Source organism: Eucyclogobius newberryi, unplaced genomic scaffold (assembly GCF_026437365.1).
Source record: "Eucyclogobius newberryi isolate DKJ021-1_F unplaced genomic scaffold, fEucNew1.0.hap1 SCAF_13, whole genome shotgun sequence".
Taxonomy (NCBI): Eukaryota; Metazoa; Chordata; class Actinopteri; order Gobiiformes; family Gobiidae; genus Eucyclogobius; species Eucyclogobius newberryi.
This window is the reverse complement of record NW_027315757.1, coordinates 21,624,009-21,642,625: the sequence shown is the minus strand read 5'-3', so window position 1 is coordinate 21,642,625 and position 18,617 is coordinate 21,624,009. Positions and strand designations below refer to the sequence as shown.

Genomic DNA, 18,617 nt, shown 5'->3' with positions numbered 1-18,617 from the left:
TGACAATTGATAAGTCGCATTGTAAAAGTCAAACATTACATTGTTATATATTCATAATTTTACCAACTATTTACACAAAAATGACAAAACACACACATAAAAAGACCAGTCAATAACAATTAAAATGTTTAATACACAAACATTAGGCCACGTAGTCATGACAGGCACATGTTTTAGCCTCAATTATTGCATCGAAACAGTAAATGGTGTTTGTGTGTACAGTACAGACCAAACGTTTGGACACACACCGCAGAGTGAGGGCAAAAGGGCCAACAAGTGCTAAGTGCAAAGTATTTAGTACAAGTCAATGTATTTATTATTTATTTAGTTAGGCCGTGGCTGGAGAGCCGCGGCGCGGTCAAATAGCCGCGCAGTTTCAGGGACCGCTGCATTTCCCTTATAGCCTCATGGCTAATCCTAACCCTAACCTTAACCCTAACCCTAACCATAACCCGGCGCGCGGCTCTGCAGACACTCCCATTTAGTTAACCCCATTTATGTTTTATTTATATATTTTTTGCCATTATTCTCGTTTAATGTTGCATCTTATCACCAAAGCAAGTTCTATTTTGTGAAGTTTTGTTTAAGCCTTTTCTACTTCTGATGCAACAACAACAAATGCACCGTTTGATCTTTTTCTGCATAAATTAATTGGACGAATAAGAAAAAGTGCCATTTGAAAAGACATTCATAATCAGTCGACCGTTACAAATGTCGGTTCACGTTCGACATCTTTGCTCTTGGTTCTCACAGTGACCGCTCATCTTCAGCTCGGTTAGTGATTGTTGTTGTTGTTATGTCCAGGACGACATGTCAACAACATGCAAGCGTCTAAACTAACAAAGTCCGTGTTCGTTTAGAGGTCGTTTCCGGTCTCCGCGTGCGTCACAAAACCTGGACCGGGGGCGGCGCGCGGGGACCCGGCGTCTACTCCGCCTTCGGTTTCGCGGGCCGGGTTCTCTTGGCCAGAGCGATGGCGTCCAGGTGCAGGTTCCGCTTGAGGAGGACCGAGCCGCAGGTCAGCGCTCCGGCCAGTGCGCCGGCGAAACCGCACAGGAACACGTCCTGACCTGAACGCACGCGGAGAAAAACAATTAAAAAATAAACCAAAAGTAAATAAATGCCACTCCCCTATTCTCAACTTTTGCTCCTAAAATTTAAGCCCCCCCAAAGTCTAGCACGCTCTGAATGTTTGTTTTTTAAATCTTTTTTTCTATTCCCCGTTTCTTTCGTTTTGCCTTTGCTTTTATTTTACCCCCTCTTCTGGTGTAATAATTTCGTTGTAATAATTTCGTTGTCGAGTTTGTGTTTGCCCTATGTTCTGATGAAAAAACAGGATTAAAGGTTTAACAGAAAGAGTCGACCAGAACAACAGCTAAATCAAAGACTAAATCAAACAGAATCCAGGGTAAATTCGGTGCATAAATACAGGTTTAGCGCACGCTCTTCCTCTCTTTCAGTTCTAGTCTCATGTTTTATTAATTAACCTTCCTTTGATTAATTGATTGGTTTGTTTGGACCGTAAAAGGCCAGTGAATACATTTATTTGACTACATTTGACCCAGGTACAGCGCACACTTGATCGTGTGAACTTAAAGTGCCCCCTACAGGCCGGACGACTCATTAAACTAAAATGCAGTTCAGATAAATATATCTTGAATTTTTCTAAAAAAAATTTTTTTCAAATATCACAGAATAGCACATTTTTTAGGTTTATAATTTCACTTCCTGTTTGTAATTGATGACATCACAGTAGAAAATTACCCAGCAAACACTGGGCCAAAACTCATTTAATGTCAGATTTTTTTTTTATTTGACAAATAAAAATATATAAGAGCGACTTTATTTTGTTGAATTCATGTTTAAAAGTTGTTTGTGTAAATTCTGCATAAACTTTTACTGGAATGAGATTGGTGTAAAACTATCCTTTATATGTACAATAGGTATAAACACACCAAATAAAGTCAAAATTTAAAAAATCTTATTTTTCCGCGTCATTTTGTCGCACTTATAGGGTCGTCTGCGTCATTAAAACGCCTCTCTCGACACATGGCATCTGTAAAGTCCTGTTCATAAGCCGCGTCCGTTTGCCTTTTACGTAGTCTCACATACTTTTTCGTCGAATGCATACGTGTACTTTGTGTGTGTACTTTTACCGGTCAGGTACAGGTTCTTGAGTGGCGTTTGTGGGCGGATGGTGGCGTTGAGCTCGGGGCTGAAGCGCGCCCTGCCGTGGTCCGCGCCGTAGATCTCCCCCTTGGGTGCTCCGATATAGTGGGTGTTTGTGATGGGCGTGCCGGCGTCCACATACTCGATCTACACAGACAAAAAGGTCAAAGGTCATCGTAAAACACAACAATAAAGCGAACGGAATAAAAGAAGAAGAAACGTGATCGTCAAACATTGGAAATCTTGGAGAAGGTATTAAATGAAAATACTGTACAAATCTATTCTGGACTGGAATTATAGTCAGAAGGCACTTACCATATTTTCCGGCCTACAAGTTGCACCTTTTTTCATAGTTTTGGCCGGGGTGCGACTTATACTTATATACTTATACTCCGGAGCGACTTATATGTGATAATATTTGTTTTTTTTCACATTTGCGACCGCATTTCATACTCCAGTGCAACTTATGTTTTTTTTTTCTTCTCTATGATGCATTTTTTTGGCTGGTGCGACTTATAGTTCGGAAAATACGGTAAATAAAGTTAATTGAATGACGTCAATGACATTCAGACATTTTTTATTGAAAAGGAAAGTATTTGTAATGTAAGTGGACTTCGTACTACAGTCATAACAACAAGGAAATGTTTCTGTGTTTCCGTTTGTGGGATGAGAATATGAAAGTGTTTGAAAGAAGATCTCAAACTATGTCCAAAAAAGAAATGATGAAATGATCGTAGAAATGCCGGAGAAAATTAAATTAATGTGGTGCAATGTTATTATGTACGTAAAATAAATAAAATACAATCAAATACATTCAAATAAAATAAATAAATAAAATTAACACCAGGAATGCAGTTATTTATTTTGTATTGAAGCTTAAATGGAGCATGGAGAACATTTGGCAGAATGATTGTTAATATTATTGATAATAGTATAATAAAAACTGCTTTTTGGAATTGTTTACTTGACAAAGTTCTTAACTGAAATAAAAATGTGTAATATATATATATATATATATATATATATATATATATATATATATATATATATATATATATATATATATATATATATATATATATATATATATATATATATATATATATATATATATATATATATATATATATATATATATATATATATATTTTGCCCTTATATGTAACTACAGGTTATTTGTTGGAAATTGAAGCGGTTCTTCAAATATTCCAATAAACTTCTATCCACCTGAAGCCCATTAGCAATAGTCCCATCTTGTGGCGCTAAAGATATATGTAGTTTACATGACGTTACCTTGTCTCTGGTGATATTGGGGAAGACGTCCATGACCACCTCCAGGATTGAGTCGATAAAGTCCTGCTTTAGCGCCTTGTACTCTGCAGCTCTGTTGGTCACTTTCGCGTCCTTCCACTCCTCAAACCACTCGTAGTTGGCGAAGCTGACCAGGCTCACCGTCGACTTGCCTACGAAAAAGAAAGTTAATTAAATCCCCGGAATTTTAGCATTTTGGCATCGTGTTGCATGAGGAGACGAGACAGCGCTGAATTTAATAGTTATTTGTGCTTTTCTGTTTGATGCGGTTTGTAACTTTCATAGCGTCATAATGCGCCTTTAAGCTCGAATTTTCCCCATCCAGACCTCCAAGAAGAATAACTTTGAGGCTTTTGTGTGTTATGAAAGACAAACCTGTCATTATCACGGTGTAAAACGTGGTTCAGACGAACATTTAGTACAGAAAGCTGGTGACGGACGTAGTTTACCGTAACTAATCTGCAACGGCATCACAAATCCCTGCATCAATAACGCTTTGAAATGGATTAATGGTGATATGTTGGGCACTGGTTGTGAGGAGAAATGTGTGAGAACGGTACAGTTTAACTTTATAGCGTTACAAGTTTGCAATTTCCCGGTCTCAAGTCCCTAAAGTCAGGGAGGAGCAAATCGAACAACTTATCTTGCAGTGTGCACCGGGATTAAAGTGCCCCCTACAGTTTGGACGACTCACTGAACTAAAATGCAGTTAAGATAAAAATATCTTGAATTTTGCTTAAAAATGATAAAAAAATGTTATCACAGAATAGCACATTTTTTTAGGTTTATAATTTCACTTCCTGATTGTAATTGATGACATCACACGAGGAAATTACCCAGCAACTAATCTACTCATCTAAAAAAACTCATCCAATGTCACTTTTTTGGAATTTGACAAATTAAAATACATGAGCGACTATTTTGTTGAATTGATGTTTAGAAAGAGTCAAATTTTGTTTCTATGTCTAAATTCCGCATAAACTTTGACTGGAATGAGTCAAGTGTGATGTCATTTTCTACAGATTTTTCAATGTTTTCTTCACAAATACCTGCTCGATTGGTGTAAAATTAAAATGTATTTATATGTACAACAGGTATACATACACCAAAGTCAAAATTAGACAATCGTAAATACGCACTGAAATATAAAACTACACGCATAACAAATGACAAAAAACGGAACAAAACTAAGAAAATTGTAATAACCTTTTTCTTTTTGCGATATTGCCCACTCACATTTTCCCCTTTATCGCTGCACAACAGACAACTAACACGAGGAAAGACACAACATGTAGATAGAAAGTTAAAGTACTACCAGTGTCTCCACAACTCGGACTGGTAGTATACTGCAGTAGCAAAAAGTGATTTCATAACGTAAATAAACTAGCAAAGGCGTTTAAGAGTTACAGCTCTGGATCTGACCTGGGTTCTTTTCCTGCCAGACCGGGTCTTTCGCAGACGGAGACGCCACGAACAGGATGGGCACCTTCTTGGCGGACTCCTCCCGGTCGCCTTTCAAGTACTCGTCCACACTGCGGAAACGACCAAAAAGCATCAGACGGTCAACTCAGAAACGACTGCAGGAGTTAAAGAGTCAAAATAACAATAAAGTGCCAATTAGACAGACATTTGTTTGAGACTTTTGTGGCACAAACTACTCTTATGTGAATGTTATTTTGTATTTTTTTTCAATGTCAAATGTTATTTATATATTTATAGAGAGTATAAGGTACAGACCGATGTATTGCTCTGCTTGTTTTTAAGATATAAAAGGAAAATTAGACATCAGGATTTGGGTTTTTTGAGATTACAGTAGCAGTAGCAGTAGTAGCAGTAGTAGCAGTAGCAGTAGCAGTAATAATAATAATATTAAAAATAATAATAGTAGTAGTAATAATAATAATAGAACTAATAATAGTAGTAATAATAAAAATAGTAATAATAATAAAAATAATAATATAATAGAATTAGTAATAATAATAACAATAGTAGTAATAACAATAATAGTAGTAGTAATAATAATAACAACAATAGTAGTAGTAATAAAAGCAGTAGTAATATTACTTGTAATAATAATAATAAATATAGCCGCAAGCGGCAATGATCGGCCCTCGCCACGCCGCCGCCACGCCGCAAGAGGATTGTCCTTTTAGTACGCCTACTGCTGAATCTGTGACGCTGTCACATCTTCTCCCCTTTGTTTTACCATCAAAAGCAATTTTATTTTGAATTCTTGGCAAAATGTGCGGCTTTGCCGCACAGACACTGTGACTCTTTGAATAAAAATGTGAATAACTTTTGATGGTCCACCCCTGAAGATGAGTCTCACCAAATTTCATGTTGATAGGGCTAACGCCCTGGGAGGAGTTGGTGAAAGTATAAGCATGTTCTGGCGATTTCCCCATTGGAATAAAATGGGAGGTTTCGGTCATCATTACGGCAAAGCCATAACAATTATGACATGGGTCTAATTGACTTTTTTGATGGGGATGCCAAAATTGAGTTGTGTGTCAAATTTCATATAATTTCGCAAAACTAAATATTTAACCTCCATATAAAATCTGTAGGGGGCGCTGTGGCTCCAAATTAATTTATTTCATTTCAAGTAGGTTTAGGGCAAAGAGTTTAACAACTGATTCTAATTTGACGCAATTCGGACTTTATCTGCGCAAACGTCAGAAATGTTAAATTTGGGAGATTTCTGAAATTCTTGCTACAGTTTGCGGCTTCGCCGTGACAGGTATCAATGTAATTTGGATAACTTTTGATGTCCCACTCCTCAGTAGCATTTTCACCAAATTTCAGCTTTTTAGGGCCAACGCCCTGGGAGGAGTTCGTAAAAGTACGAGGTTTGGAAAAACTCCGAAGTCACGTTTAGCCATTTTTGAAGCAATATGGCCGACGGCGTTGCCTTAATACTATTTTTTTTACTTCTCTTGTCACCATCTACCTCTGCGCCAAATTTCATGATTCTACGATCAGATTTTTTTTGGGTCATTTCCCATCTCTCAATGCATTTTTGGTACATTTGGGGGCGCTGACGCGCCAATGTTTTTAATTTTAGAAAAAGGAAATAGCCAGAATGTAGAGAGGCACGATTTTTAGAGGTGTGCTAATTTTTGTGACTTTTCGTCAATGTTCACTGGGTGGTGGTGGTGGAGGAGGAGGAAGAGGAAGAGGAGGAAGAGGAAGAGGAAGAGGAAGAGGAAGAGGAAGAGGAGGAGGAGGAGGAAGAGGAAGAGGAGGAAGAGGAAGAGGAAGAGGAAGAGGAAGAGGAGGAAGGAACTAATTAGTATGCACGGGGCGTGCATGAGTGGAGGAGTGCGTTAGTGAGTGTTTGGAAGTGGGCGAGCGCTTCGCGCTCGATTTCGTGCGCACTACGTGCGCACTTTCGCAGCCGTGCTTCGCACAGCCTTACGAGATTAATAGGCCTCTCGCCAGCTTGTGGCGCTCGGGCCTAATAATAATATTTTGTTGTACAACCCTGTAAGAAAAATGCTTTTGTGATTTGGTTCAATTATCGTGAAAAGACTTTTAGAAATGTCGAAATTATCCAAAGAAAGTGCAGAAATATCACGTTTGACAGATGACACAGCAAAGAAGACGTGTGTGCAGATTTATAGACAAATCTCACAGCAAATACAGGAAACATTAAGTTATGGACGACAGCAGTAGAAAAACGTACAGCTCGTCCAAGTTGTTCTCTCTGAAGATCCAGTAGTTGTCCGCCTTCAGGCCGAGCTCCTCCTTGGACCCGTCCAGCCCCACGAACACGCTCAGGCCGCCCTCGCCGTTCTTCATCAAACTCAGCTGCTTCTGGATCGCTGCGGGTCAGAAACGGAACAATGGACTTCAGACAGGGAAACATCACAAACATGTCAACACTGAGATCATATTGTGACTGTCGTTTTGAAGAAACGCTGAATGCTAGCGTCAAGTGTATTGTTTGTAGTAAGAAATGCAAGAAAGAGCTAATAAAAAAAAAAGGAAAAAATCAACTAAAGTCGCATCTTAAACGTTCAAATAGGAATAAAGTTGATATTGCTGCACTTTTAGGATTAATTTTACTGGCCTGTCACGATTGTCTGATGGTTAAACCTGCATTAATACATTTAAAAGACATATTGTTGTTGTCATACTGGAAATAAATACTGATATATTATTTTTTTGTCAATATCGCCCACCGCTAATGCAGCAAAATACAGTAATAAAGATGAAACTACAAGAGTTTAGCGCTGGTAAAACAAACAAAGCCTTCAGTTCATTATGTCTTCAGTTGTTTTACACAGCGGTGAAGATTATTTGCGAGAGCTGGAGGAGAGGTTTGGAACCTGGCATGGCCTGCAGCTCCTTGGGCAGCAGTTTCTGGTAAGTGTTGAAGATCCCGGCGTCGGAGATGACCATCGGGGCGTGAATGTGGACCTCCTCCTGGCCTTTCATCACACTCACACCTGGGAGAGCAAACATACACACCGGTTATCTGAAAAGTGAAGTGACGGAACACTATTTCCACTATGTTATATCCATTTTAGACATTACAAGATGGGTAGGACATTGTTCGTGATTAAAAGCTAAATTAGAAAAAAAAAATCATTAAAGATCCTTTAAATTCTCCACTGATGCTCAAATAAATAAATAAATAAATAACATCTGATTGTGCAATAACAGTAACTTCTGGTTTAGACATTTTTAGACCAGGTTTAGTCACAGTTTAGTCCACATTTTAGACTCAGTTTAGACCTTACTTGGTAGGATTTTGGGGGTCTCGTTAATAAAGCGTGCGTAACGTACAAAGATGCAAGTTTGTAATCTATAAAAGGACACACTCTGAACACGGCCTGCTGGGACTTTCAGAGACGAGGCAGAAGACGATCCGAACACGAGACGAGATTCTCACTTAATGTAGCAACTTTGAGGACTTTTGTGTTTAGCACGTACACACACGTTTGGTAAGAATGTTTTAAGATAAATGAGCTCCCAGAATGTCTACATTTTGTCTCAATCGAGTCAAAATTTCAGCCGCCGACACCGTAAACATCACTCATTAGATTCACATAAGGAAACGTCAAATCCTGAGGTGGACGAGTGTCAAAACAAGTTCACTCTCGTCACTTTGGTCCAGTTGACTGAACAAACTTGCACTACCACCGTCGCCGATAGCAACTCACCGATGGCTTCGTTGGCGCCGTTGAAGAGGACGCGGTTGACCGGCGCGCGGACCAGAACGGCTCCTCCCGCCTTCTCGATGATGGGGATCATGTGGTACGCGATCTCGGTGGCGCCCCCCTTTGGATACCACGCCCCGTTCAGGTAGTGCGTGACCAGCAGACTGTGCATGGAGAAGCTGGCGTCCTTTGGCATGTTCCCTAAAAATAAAAAAGACGACTTCAGTGGGTTCTTTGTTCATTTGTTAGACATTAAAGTCGATGACAGAACAAGATGATGACAATGTCCCATTGTCACCAGTGTCTCCAAGCAGGTCTATACATTTCACCCGCTTTCGTTTAAGATTTAGGTAGTTTATTTACTTTGCTGAATAGATAAATATCATTACTAACTAGGACGGGCCGAGTTAAAATGTAGTGCTCGTGCTGCAGTGAAAGGGCAGTTAAAATTGTCGACAGTTGGGAGCGAGGCCGTTGGGGCGGAGGAGACACAGTTGGTTTTTATCTGTAAATAAAACCTGTGTGTGTCAAAATGTTGTCCTTTAAAAAAAAAAAAAAAAAAACACCAAGACACCATTAAACAGTTAATGGAGTCTAAAGTCTACAAAACTATTTTATTGGGATTATGACGATTTATGCAAGGAGAAAGTTGGAGTGAGTTGACAGCACGGTTTTAAATCTGCTTTTTCACTGCTAAAGATTCTGTTCTCTTGTACTTTTCTGTATAAACAAGTAGTTTATGGACAAAATCTTCATAATGTTCAGAGCGTTTGTCAGCAACACGCCCTCTTTTGGTTGATTAATTGACGCACAGTAGACCAGTAATTTATTTATTTAACCAATAGCCCTAAACGTTACTGAAAAGGGTGAAAAGTGGGGAGAAAAGTGGGTAAATGAATTGTGAATAAATGAATTGATCAATGTCACTGTGAACTAAACAATGGGTCAATTGTAATTTAGTAAAAAGAGATGTTACGGCTTTGCTTAGAATGTTCCAAAGTATGGCATTAACTAATCTAGCTCCACGAAGGCAGATCGTGGAGCGAATTCGCAGAAAGAATCACGTTTATCTAGTGCTTTATCTGTAAAAACACATAAATATCAGATAGACATTAGACAAGACAGAGATGTTTAAAGCTTTACAGTGGAACATCCCAGAGCAAAGCAAAAGACAGCTGCATAAAGACAAGAAAGTAGCTCCTTTAATGCTTATTTTATTGCATTTTAACATGTAAAATAGCAAAAACAAATTGATGTCGTCCCTTTTTTTGTAGTAATTCAATAATTCTAGTTAAAGTGCATGAAATGGATGAAACACATGGGGTCTTTCTGCTCTTTTTCTTTACCGTATGTGCCAAAGATGTAGGTGAAAACGGCTCTGAGGTCCTTGTTCTCCGTCAGCCCGTTGACCACTTCTGTGAGGCTGCGGTCGGCCATTTCAAAGAAGAAGGACAGGCGCCTGCAGAGGCCGGTGTGGACCAGGAACTTGGCGATGGGACTGGGGAGGAGCTTCAACAGCGCCAGGAGCCAGATGCCCCGCCCGGCTTTCTGCAGGAGACACACAGTATCACTAAAAACGATGCAGAGTTTATCTAGCAAAACGATGCAGCAACACGTAAATAAATATTAAAAGGGCACAGTCTGACTTCCCTGGTCTACCGCCCGCTCGTCTCCGTGGAGATGTTACAGGTTTGCATAGGATGTTCCACAATATGGCATTAAACATCACCAGAAAGCAGTTGGAGCAGGTCAGATCGCTCACAGTCAGAATGCATGTTTTTCCAAGTACGTTTAGGTGTTTTTGTTGATAAGATAAGGCCATCTTATCTTATATTATCTTAGCAACAAAAACACCTATAAATGAATACCGTATTTTCTGCACTATAAGGCGCACTTAAAAGCTTTTAATTTTCTCAAACAACAGTGTTCCTTATAATAAGATAAGTTATTCCTTTATTGTCCACACATGGGGAAATTTCGTATAATCCAGCGCACCTTATATATGAATTCATTAATACATCTGCAGCAACTGTCAAGAGATTACAAAGAAAAGCTGGACACTTTCTGCGCATACAGCATTAATAACGTTCAACAGATTGACTTATCTGACTGATTTGTAAGCTCGGTAGGTTTAAGGCCGCACTGTGCAGCGACATGCGAGGTAAAAGGAAAAAGTTGCACGGTGAAGCTTTACAATGGGCGAGTGTTGGAGATGTGAGCGAGTTTGACAAGAAGTTAACTGTGTCTGTGTGAAACAAAGAGCGCTCAGTGTTTATGGAAAAGGGGTGAAAAGAAGAAACGGTCGCATCGCCGTGACGATGCATGTGGGCAGAACAGAGACCGGCCTGTGTGGTTCAGCAGAGCAAAGAGATTACAAAAGAATAAACCCTGGACTTTAGTCTGATGAGTTAAACTGTCCACAGGCACTGTGTCATGATAAGGCGAGTGTTTTTTAATTTGTTGTTGTTGTTGTTGTTTCATGTTAATTAAAACCTCATGGATCTAGGAAGCCGTGAGTTGTGAGAGTTTTAAAGCTCTGACGCTCTCAAAATATCAACACGCCCTCAAAAAAGTCACGCCTAATGGAATTGATCTACGGAGCTCATATTTCACTTACTAATGTGTTTTTATGGTTTGATGGGAAATAATTAATACCATGTAACAAATGTACTCTATAGCGCACCCTACCCATTGTGTGAAAAACTCAACATTGTCTAATTTGATTGAAACTCATGGATTATATTCTCCTCGAGACGCCATGAAAAAAAGTGCATTACAGATATTATGTATTTTCACAATTGGCCAGAGGCACAATGAATGCCTTCACTTCCTCTTTTATTTTGATGGGACATTTCCTCTCGTGCCGTGGGCTTAGCATTAGCATTAGAGTTAGCATTAGAGTTAGCATTAGCATGAGCGGTGGGTCTCTGTTGCTAGGTGACGGAGGTACAGGGAGGAGGGGGTGCAGCCAGGTCACCGAGGCTCTCTCTCTCCCTTTTTCCCTGCTCAGGTCAGTGCAGAAGGTGCCTGTGACACTTACAAAATAAAGGCCTCTGTGTTTTGGAGATAGAGAAGGAGTTTTATTTTGAAATAGCCTGACAGTGACAGATGATTGTCTAAAGAATAAAGTCTAGAGAATAAAGTCTAAAGAATAGTCCAATGTTTATTTCTGATGTTAAACAAAAATATTATTGTGACCACGCCCCCAGACTAACCCAATATTTATCAATCGTCCTTTGATAATAAGACGCAGAGTCAGCAATTTGGTTCACGTCAAACTTTAACAAACTCCTCCTAGGGCGTTACGCCCACTGGCCTCAAATTGGTGTACGTCCTCTGGACAAGTGGGGCAGTCGCACGGGTGGCGAGAGCCATCATCGCCGCTCCACGGCTTTAATTGTTATTAATTTCATTGAAATCAATGAAATTTCTCCATGCGGGACAATAAAGGAATATCTTATCTTATTTTCTTTTATTGTAGAATATATCACCATAAAAGTATCTTAATTGATTATATCTGAATGAATCTCAGTTTGTGTGCAATAAAAATGTTGACAAATGGTTTTACAGAACTGAAACAAACAGAAATTTATACTGTAGTTTAGCACCAAGAATTCCCTATATTCACTCATGTATGAAATGTACTGTATTTTCCGGACTATAAGTCGCACCTTTTTTCATAGTTTTGACCCGGGTGGAACTTCTACTTATATACTTATACTTACACTACGAAGTAACTTATATGTGATATTATTTTCCACATTTCATACCCCAGTTTGACTTATATATGTTTTTTTCTTCTCTATTTGCATTTTTTGGCTGGTGCAACTTATACTCCGGAAAATACGGTATATCTATAAAGCAAACATGGAACAATACCGTCTCTATGTGTGGAGGTTCGAACCGCCAGACCAACAGGTTTTTCAACCGAAAATGCCGGCGTTTACCTTGCTGAGCCTGATGTACTCGTCGATGGCCTTCTCCTCCCCCGGGAAGCACTTCTTCAGCTCCTCCGGGAAGCGCGTGCGCCCGCTGTAGATGGGGTAGCGTCGGCGGTTCTCCGGGGGTCCCAGCACCACCCAGTCGTACGGGTTGTCCAGCGGCTCCCACTGCAGCTGGCCGTCCGTCATCTGGTCCAGCATGCAACGGAACGGCTTGTGCTCCTGCAGGTCGCCGATGTAGTGGATACCTGCGCGAGAATACGGCCGTGAAGCATTTGAAGCGGTGGATCGTGTCGTGTTGCGTGAACATTGCGCCGTTTATGCAGAACAATCTACTCAGCGAGACTTTTCCTTCGTTCTCCACCAAAGTGAATACAACAAAAAGTCTCGATCCAGAGAAGAAAGAGGCAAAAGTGGACAGAATACGGTGAATAAGATCTGAGCGGTGGTGGAGGATCTCTTTTATAAACACATTAAAGACTTTATAAACGCATATTGATTTGTTTTGTGTCTCAATGCGATTGTGATTCGGTGCAACATAAAACAATGATAAAACAACCTGTATAAAGTCAAATTGCCTTAACTGCTCCACCAGAGCACAAGACAGTCTTTCTTTTAAAATGTTGTCGTTTACTCATTTCACATTTTAATAGAGTTAGCATCATTAGCTATGAGAATCTATCTGAGCCCATTAAGCACTGCACAGCTTTACAACGTTGCATACGAAAGTTGCATTGTGAAACGGAAACTGGACTGGAAGCTAATTTAGCCGTATTTTCCGGACTATAAGTCTTTTTTCATAGTTTTGGCCGGGGTGCAACTTATACTTATATTTATACTTCTATACTTATAGTAGAAAAAAGCTTCAGTTGTAGTCATCTGGACTCAGTTTGAAAAGTAGACGTTTCGACTCTCATCCAAGAGTCATTGTCAATAAAAGAATTTAGGTCGAGAACTCCGATATTAATACTATTCTGTGGTAAGACCACCAGGATACAGTCTGTAATACAGAGGCCGGTCTATCGCTTCCTCTTTTTCCAGCCTTTGTAAACAGTCTATCACTTTCTTCTTGTAGCCATGGTGAAGCCATGCCCTGCATTTATGGCCTCCCAAAAATACACAAAAAGGAGGTTCCACTCAGACCCATAGTGTGCAGCACAGATTCCATCACTTACAATGTGGCCAAGCATTTAACAACTATATTGGCTCCGCTTGTGGGGAATTCGGAACATCATGTGGAAAACACGCACAACTTTGTGGATAAAGTGAAACATCTCCAACTGGACCCAGATGACCTCATGGTTTCATATGATGTTGTGTCCCTGTTCACCTGCATCCCGACCTCTGATGCAGTAGCAGCGGTGAGGATCAGACTGCAGGAAGACACCACCCTACAGGAAAGGACCAAACTGACACCTGAACACATATGTAAACTGTTGGACATCTGTCTGAACACCACTTACTTTCAATTCCGGGGACAATTTTACAGACAGATTCATGGCTGTGCCATGGGCTCGCCCGTCTCTCCCATAGTGGCCAACCTGTACATGGAGCACTTTGAGAAGAAGGCACTGTCCTCATTCTCAGGCATAGCCCCAAAACTGTGGCTCCGCTATGTCGATGATACTTTTGTAACAATCAAGAAACAAGAGCTGGAAACCTTCTCTGATCACATCAATGCTGTGGACCCACATATCAGGTTTACAAGAGAAGACGCTAAGGAGAATCGCTTGGCCTTTCTTGATTGTTCCACGATCAGAGGAGAGGACGGGAAACTCCAAATAGAAGTATATAGGAAACCTACACACACGGACCAGTATCTGCTCTTTGGTTCCAACCACCCACTACAGCACAAGCTGGGGGTGATCAGAACCTTACAACACAGAGCTCAAGGTGTGCCCACCAGCTCAGAGGGCAAGAAGAAAGAGGAAAAACATGTCCGTAATGCCCTCTCAGCCTGTGGTTACCCCGCTTGGGCTCTCAACAGAGTGAAGAGAACCAAGAAGCAGGACAAAAGGAAACTGAACAGAGAAGGAAGGGTGTCTCTATCCCTTATGTGTCTGGCCTGTCGGAAAAACTGCAGAGAATTTTTAGACAACACGAAGTCCCTGTTTATTTTAAACCAGGAAACACTTTAAGACAAAAACTGGTTCACCCAAAGGACAAGTTGCCGACTCAAAAACAGAGCAATGTAGTTTATTCGATCCAATGCAGTGAAGAAAGTTGTAAAGAACGTTACATAGGTGAGACGAAACAGCCTCTACACAAGAGGCTTTATCAGCACAGAAGAAATACAAGTTCAGGACCTCAGAGTGCCGTGCATCTCCATCTTGAAGCCTCTAATCACTCGTTTGAAGACAGTGAGGTGAAGGTTTTAAGCAGGGAGAAAAGATGGTTTGAAAGAGGAGTCAAGGAAGCTATTTTTGTTAAAAAAGAAAGACCTTCTTTAAACAGAAATGGAGGGCTAAGGTTTAATCTTCCTGTTATTTATAATGGGTTACTGAACCCCTGGAAAGGTGGTAGAGGACCAGGACATTCAGATGCTAATCAGGTACTCAGGGTGGTTGAGCCAGGGTCTCACAAAGACAAAGAGGATTCTAATAGCCCATTAAGATTCTGAATAGGCTAGCTCGGTAGATACAAGGGGGGAGTTTCTGTTGAAACAAACAACTCTTTCTACTTCAGGAAGGCTCCTCCCAATGGGCGGGTCTTACCACAGAATAGTATTAATATCGGAGTTCTCGACCTAAATTCTTTTATTGACAATGACTCTTGGATGAGAGTCGAAACGTCTATTTTTCAAACTGAGTCCAGATGACTACAACTGAAGCTTTTTTCTACTATGGAACACGCCTGGACGAATGAGGGATTACACCGACATATTTCTATACATATACTCCGGGGGGACTTATATGTGACATTATTTGTTATTTTCACACTTGCAACCGCATTTCATACTACAGTGCAACTTGTGTTTTTGTTTCTTCTCTATTATGCATTTTTTGGCCCGTGTCACTTATACTCCGGGAAATACGGTAGCTCAAATGAGTCAAAAGTGCGTCGACGCCTGACGGAAAGCTTCAGAGAAAGAGACGAGTCCAAACTACACTTTTCACCATTAATATTCAGAATTCAGGTCATTTTAATCGGTGTAGATATGTAGGCCTAATTTGCGTGAATAGAGTATTGTATATCCTGGACTAAACTGGGCCTAAACCTGGAAAACTGGAATAAAAAATGACTGAACAAAGACTAAAGCCAGGACAAAGCCAGGATTACGCCAGGACTAAACACAGACTATGATACGCACATCGCACTGCTGTACACTCGGTCTAGTTTTTAGTCTAGGTATAGGACATAAACCTTGTGCCTAAACCAGGACGGGTCGTTTCAGGAACCACGCCTGGACCTGCCCTCGTCGCCTTTGTTCTTACCCACGTCGAACTCGAAGCCCTTCTCGGTGAAAGTGTGGCAGCATCCTCCGGCCCGGTCGTGCTGCTCCAACACCAGGACTTTCTTCCCGACTTTGGCCAGGAGCACGGCGATTCCGAGGCCGCCGATGCCGCTGCCGACCACCACTGCGTCCAGATTCTCCGGCACTTTACTGGCAACGAAACCTGGGGGGAAAAAAATCAAACAGACGTACGTTAGAGGATTTGATGGAGGTTTTGTCACTTTATTTTGTGAGAAACATAGTGAAAAGAGAAAGTGTTCACATTTGAACGCTTTACTTTTTTATTATTTGGATTGTAATATCAAGAGAAGTTCACAATTTTAGAAAACTACATAAAACAGCAAGAATATTTAGGTTAATCATTGTATATTCTATTCAGTAACAGGGACCATAAACTTCGTTGTGGTTTAAAACACGACTAAGACTTTGATTGTATGAACGATAGACTACAACTTTTAGTATCATTTAATCTACCAATTTCTCCTGTTACACTTTGCATTAGTTTGTGTACAAATTGTGCTCTACAAATAGGGATGTCAAGGTTATTCGGTTTAATCAGTAATCGTGATTGTTCAGGCCATAATATAATCATAAGAACCAAATAATAATAGTAATCGGGGCAATTTTAGAAGCAAAATTAAGTATTTATAGTCCAGAAAATAGACCTAAATGTAAAGAACTTTTTTATCTGACTGTTTTTGTCAAATTTATCGTTATTTATATCCACAAAGGTGAGGAATAGCAACATGTTTGGCCACGGGAATGAAAAAAAATGTTATATTCCACCGTTTTGTCTCAATAATCCTGAATAATCGTGATATTTTTTCTCACAATAACATAAATAAACTTGATATTGTGACATCCCTTCAAATAAACTTACCTTGCATTTACTGCTGAAACCACACACAAAAAAACAGGCCATACAAGACATGCATTTACATCTTTATCTGCCGTGATTTCATGATAATAAACTGTATCTCGTGTTTCACAAGAGCTCTGCACAATCTTACATTATTTATCAGCAAATTATCTCCTTAACAACAGCTACCTTTCACCTGTATTTACTACCAAAGCTGGCGTGATCGCGCAGACAATGAAATAACACATTTAACACACTTTTGCAACACGCTTTTGTCCCTTATTATTACAAATATTGGGAGGCGTGGACAGTAATTACACTCACCTTGCTTCAACACCTTGTTTTTCTCCTTTCTCTGCACGATTTCCCGGACGGCTTCGCGACTGTCCTTCTCAAACGGATTGGGCCCGGGCGTGGTGAAGACATATTTCAAGATTAGCGCCAGTAAAAGTGCGCAAACTATCGCTATGCTGAGCCACATTGTTGCGGCGTGTGCGCGATCCAACCTTGGTGCGGGAAAGACGGGGAGAAAAGGCGGAAGAAGAGGCGGACGTGAAGGGGCCGGGATTGCCAGATCGGGTGAGGTTTGTGTACAGGAGATTGCGGGGCGGAACGTCCTCCGACCTGGCAACCCTCTCCGCCCCTCAGACAGGCGTTTACGTAATGTCAGCGACAAACTAATACAAAGTCCATTTGACAGAGATTTTAGGAACGTTTGAAGTGATAAGAGTATTTGACTGAAGTATTTAAAGAATATTACTCAAATACTAGACCCATACGTTAAAAATAAGAGCGTATTAAAGTTAATTTAGATCAGAAAGACAAAAAACATGTAGAAAATCTAAAAAAAACAGTCATGCAAATCAGAAAAAAGTAGATACATTTTTATGTATAAACGTCCACATGATTTTAAAGTCTATTTCTGTAGGCTTTATTTGATCATAGATTATATTTGACTATGAATTGTTTGTTTTTTGCATTTTTATATATTTCATAAAAGTTCAAAGTGATGAAGTACTTGATTGAAGTATTTAAAGAATATTACTAAAATAATAGACTTATAAGTAAAAAAAAAAAAAAAAGTGTTAAAAAGAGCAAGTTATTTTAGATCAGAAAGACAAAAAAACATGTACCCCACCTCTATTTCTTCACTCTGATCACTCTGATTCCCCAAAAGCAGACCCCCATCCCTCCGACTCCCAGAGAGCGCGCGTCCAGTGCGTAAACCTTTCAAATGTACACGCGCTCAAATTCTGCGTCGGGCGCGATTAGGCGTCTGCGGTCTGGACGTAGCTTAAAGCCTGTTTCCCATTTCTGCCCATTCAAGCTCTTTTATTCCAAGGAATCTTCCTGCAGCTTTAGCAATGATCCTGATCCTTTCAGTTCTGCTTTGAGTTTGAGCAGCTCAGTTTATAACATCCACCATAAAGAGTATAAAATCCTCTCTATCCACAACCAAGGTATTCTCAGTCATTCTGGAACCCTCACACTTGGAACCTCCACACTTCTTGGGAGCAGCGCTGGCTCCTCTCTCTGTATTTACTCTAAACTCGTTACTTGAAACTTTCTTGACTGCATCTGCATAGGATATACCTTGAGAGACCTTAATATTCTGCACCTCAGCAGCTCTTTTGCTAAACTTGCATCCCCGGTAGGCAGAGCTATGTTCTTCCCCACAGTTACAGCACTTCAGTTTTGCTCCTTCGTCACACTTCCCA

At 40.3% G+C, this 18,617-nt stretch overlaps 1 protein-coding gene across 1 annotated transcript; it reads right to left on the bottom strand.

The window, feature by feature from the left end:
- Positions 1-109: 109 nt before the first annotated feature.
- Positions 110-17,442, bottom strand: retsat.2 (retinol saturase, tandem duplicate 2). The gene is made up of 11 exons (XM_072442908.1): positions 17,224-17,442; positions 16,021-16,203; positions 12,593-12,834; positions 9,992-10,193; positions 8,649-8,846; positions 7,812-7,931; positions 7,166-7,304; positions 4,903-5,012; positions 3,463-3,632; positions 2,157-2,316; positions 110-1,070 (listed from the first exon to the last, which is right to left on the bottom strand). Exons 1-11 carry the CDS (start codon positions 17,378-17,380, stop codon positions 928-930), a joined length of 1,824 nt encoding a protein of 607 aa, XP_072299009.1. The 5' UTR covers positions 17,381-17,442; the 3' UTR covers positions 110-927.
- Positions 17,443-18,617: the final 1,175 nt, after the last annotated feature.

What these genes read in the sequence shown, in the direction of transcription:
- retsat.2 (XM_072442908.1), bottom strand. Translation starts at nt 17,380, where the DNA reads ATGTGGCTCAGCATAGCGATAGTTTGCGCACTTTTACTGGCGCTAATC. An exon ending in GGGCTTCGAGTTCGACGTGG is followed by an intron (nt 12,835 to 16,020) that starts GTAAGAACAAAG and finishes ATTCTCGCGCAG; the next exon opens with GTATCCACTACATCGGCGAC. An exon ending in CAAGAACCTGTACCTGACCG is followed by an intron (nt 1,071 to 2,156) that starts GTAAAAGTACAC and finishes GCGTGCGTTCAG; the next exon opens with GTCAGGACGTGTTCCTGTGC.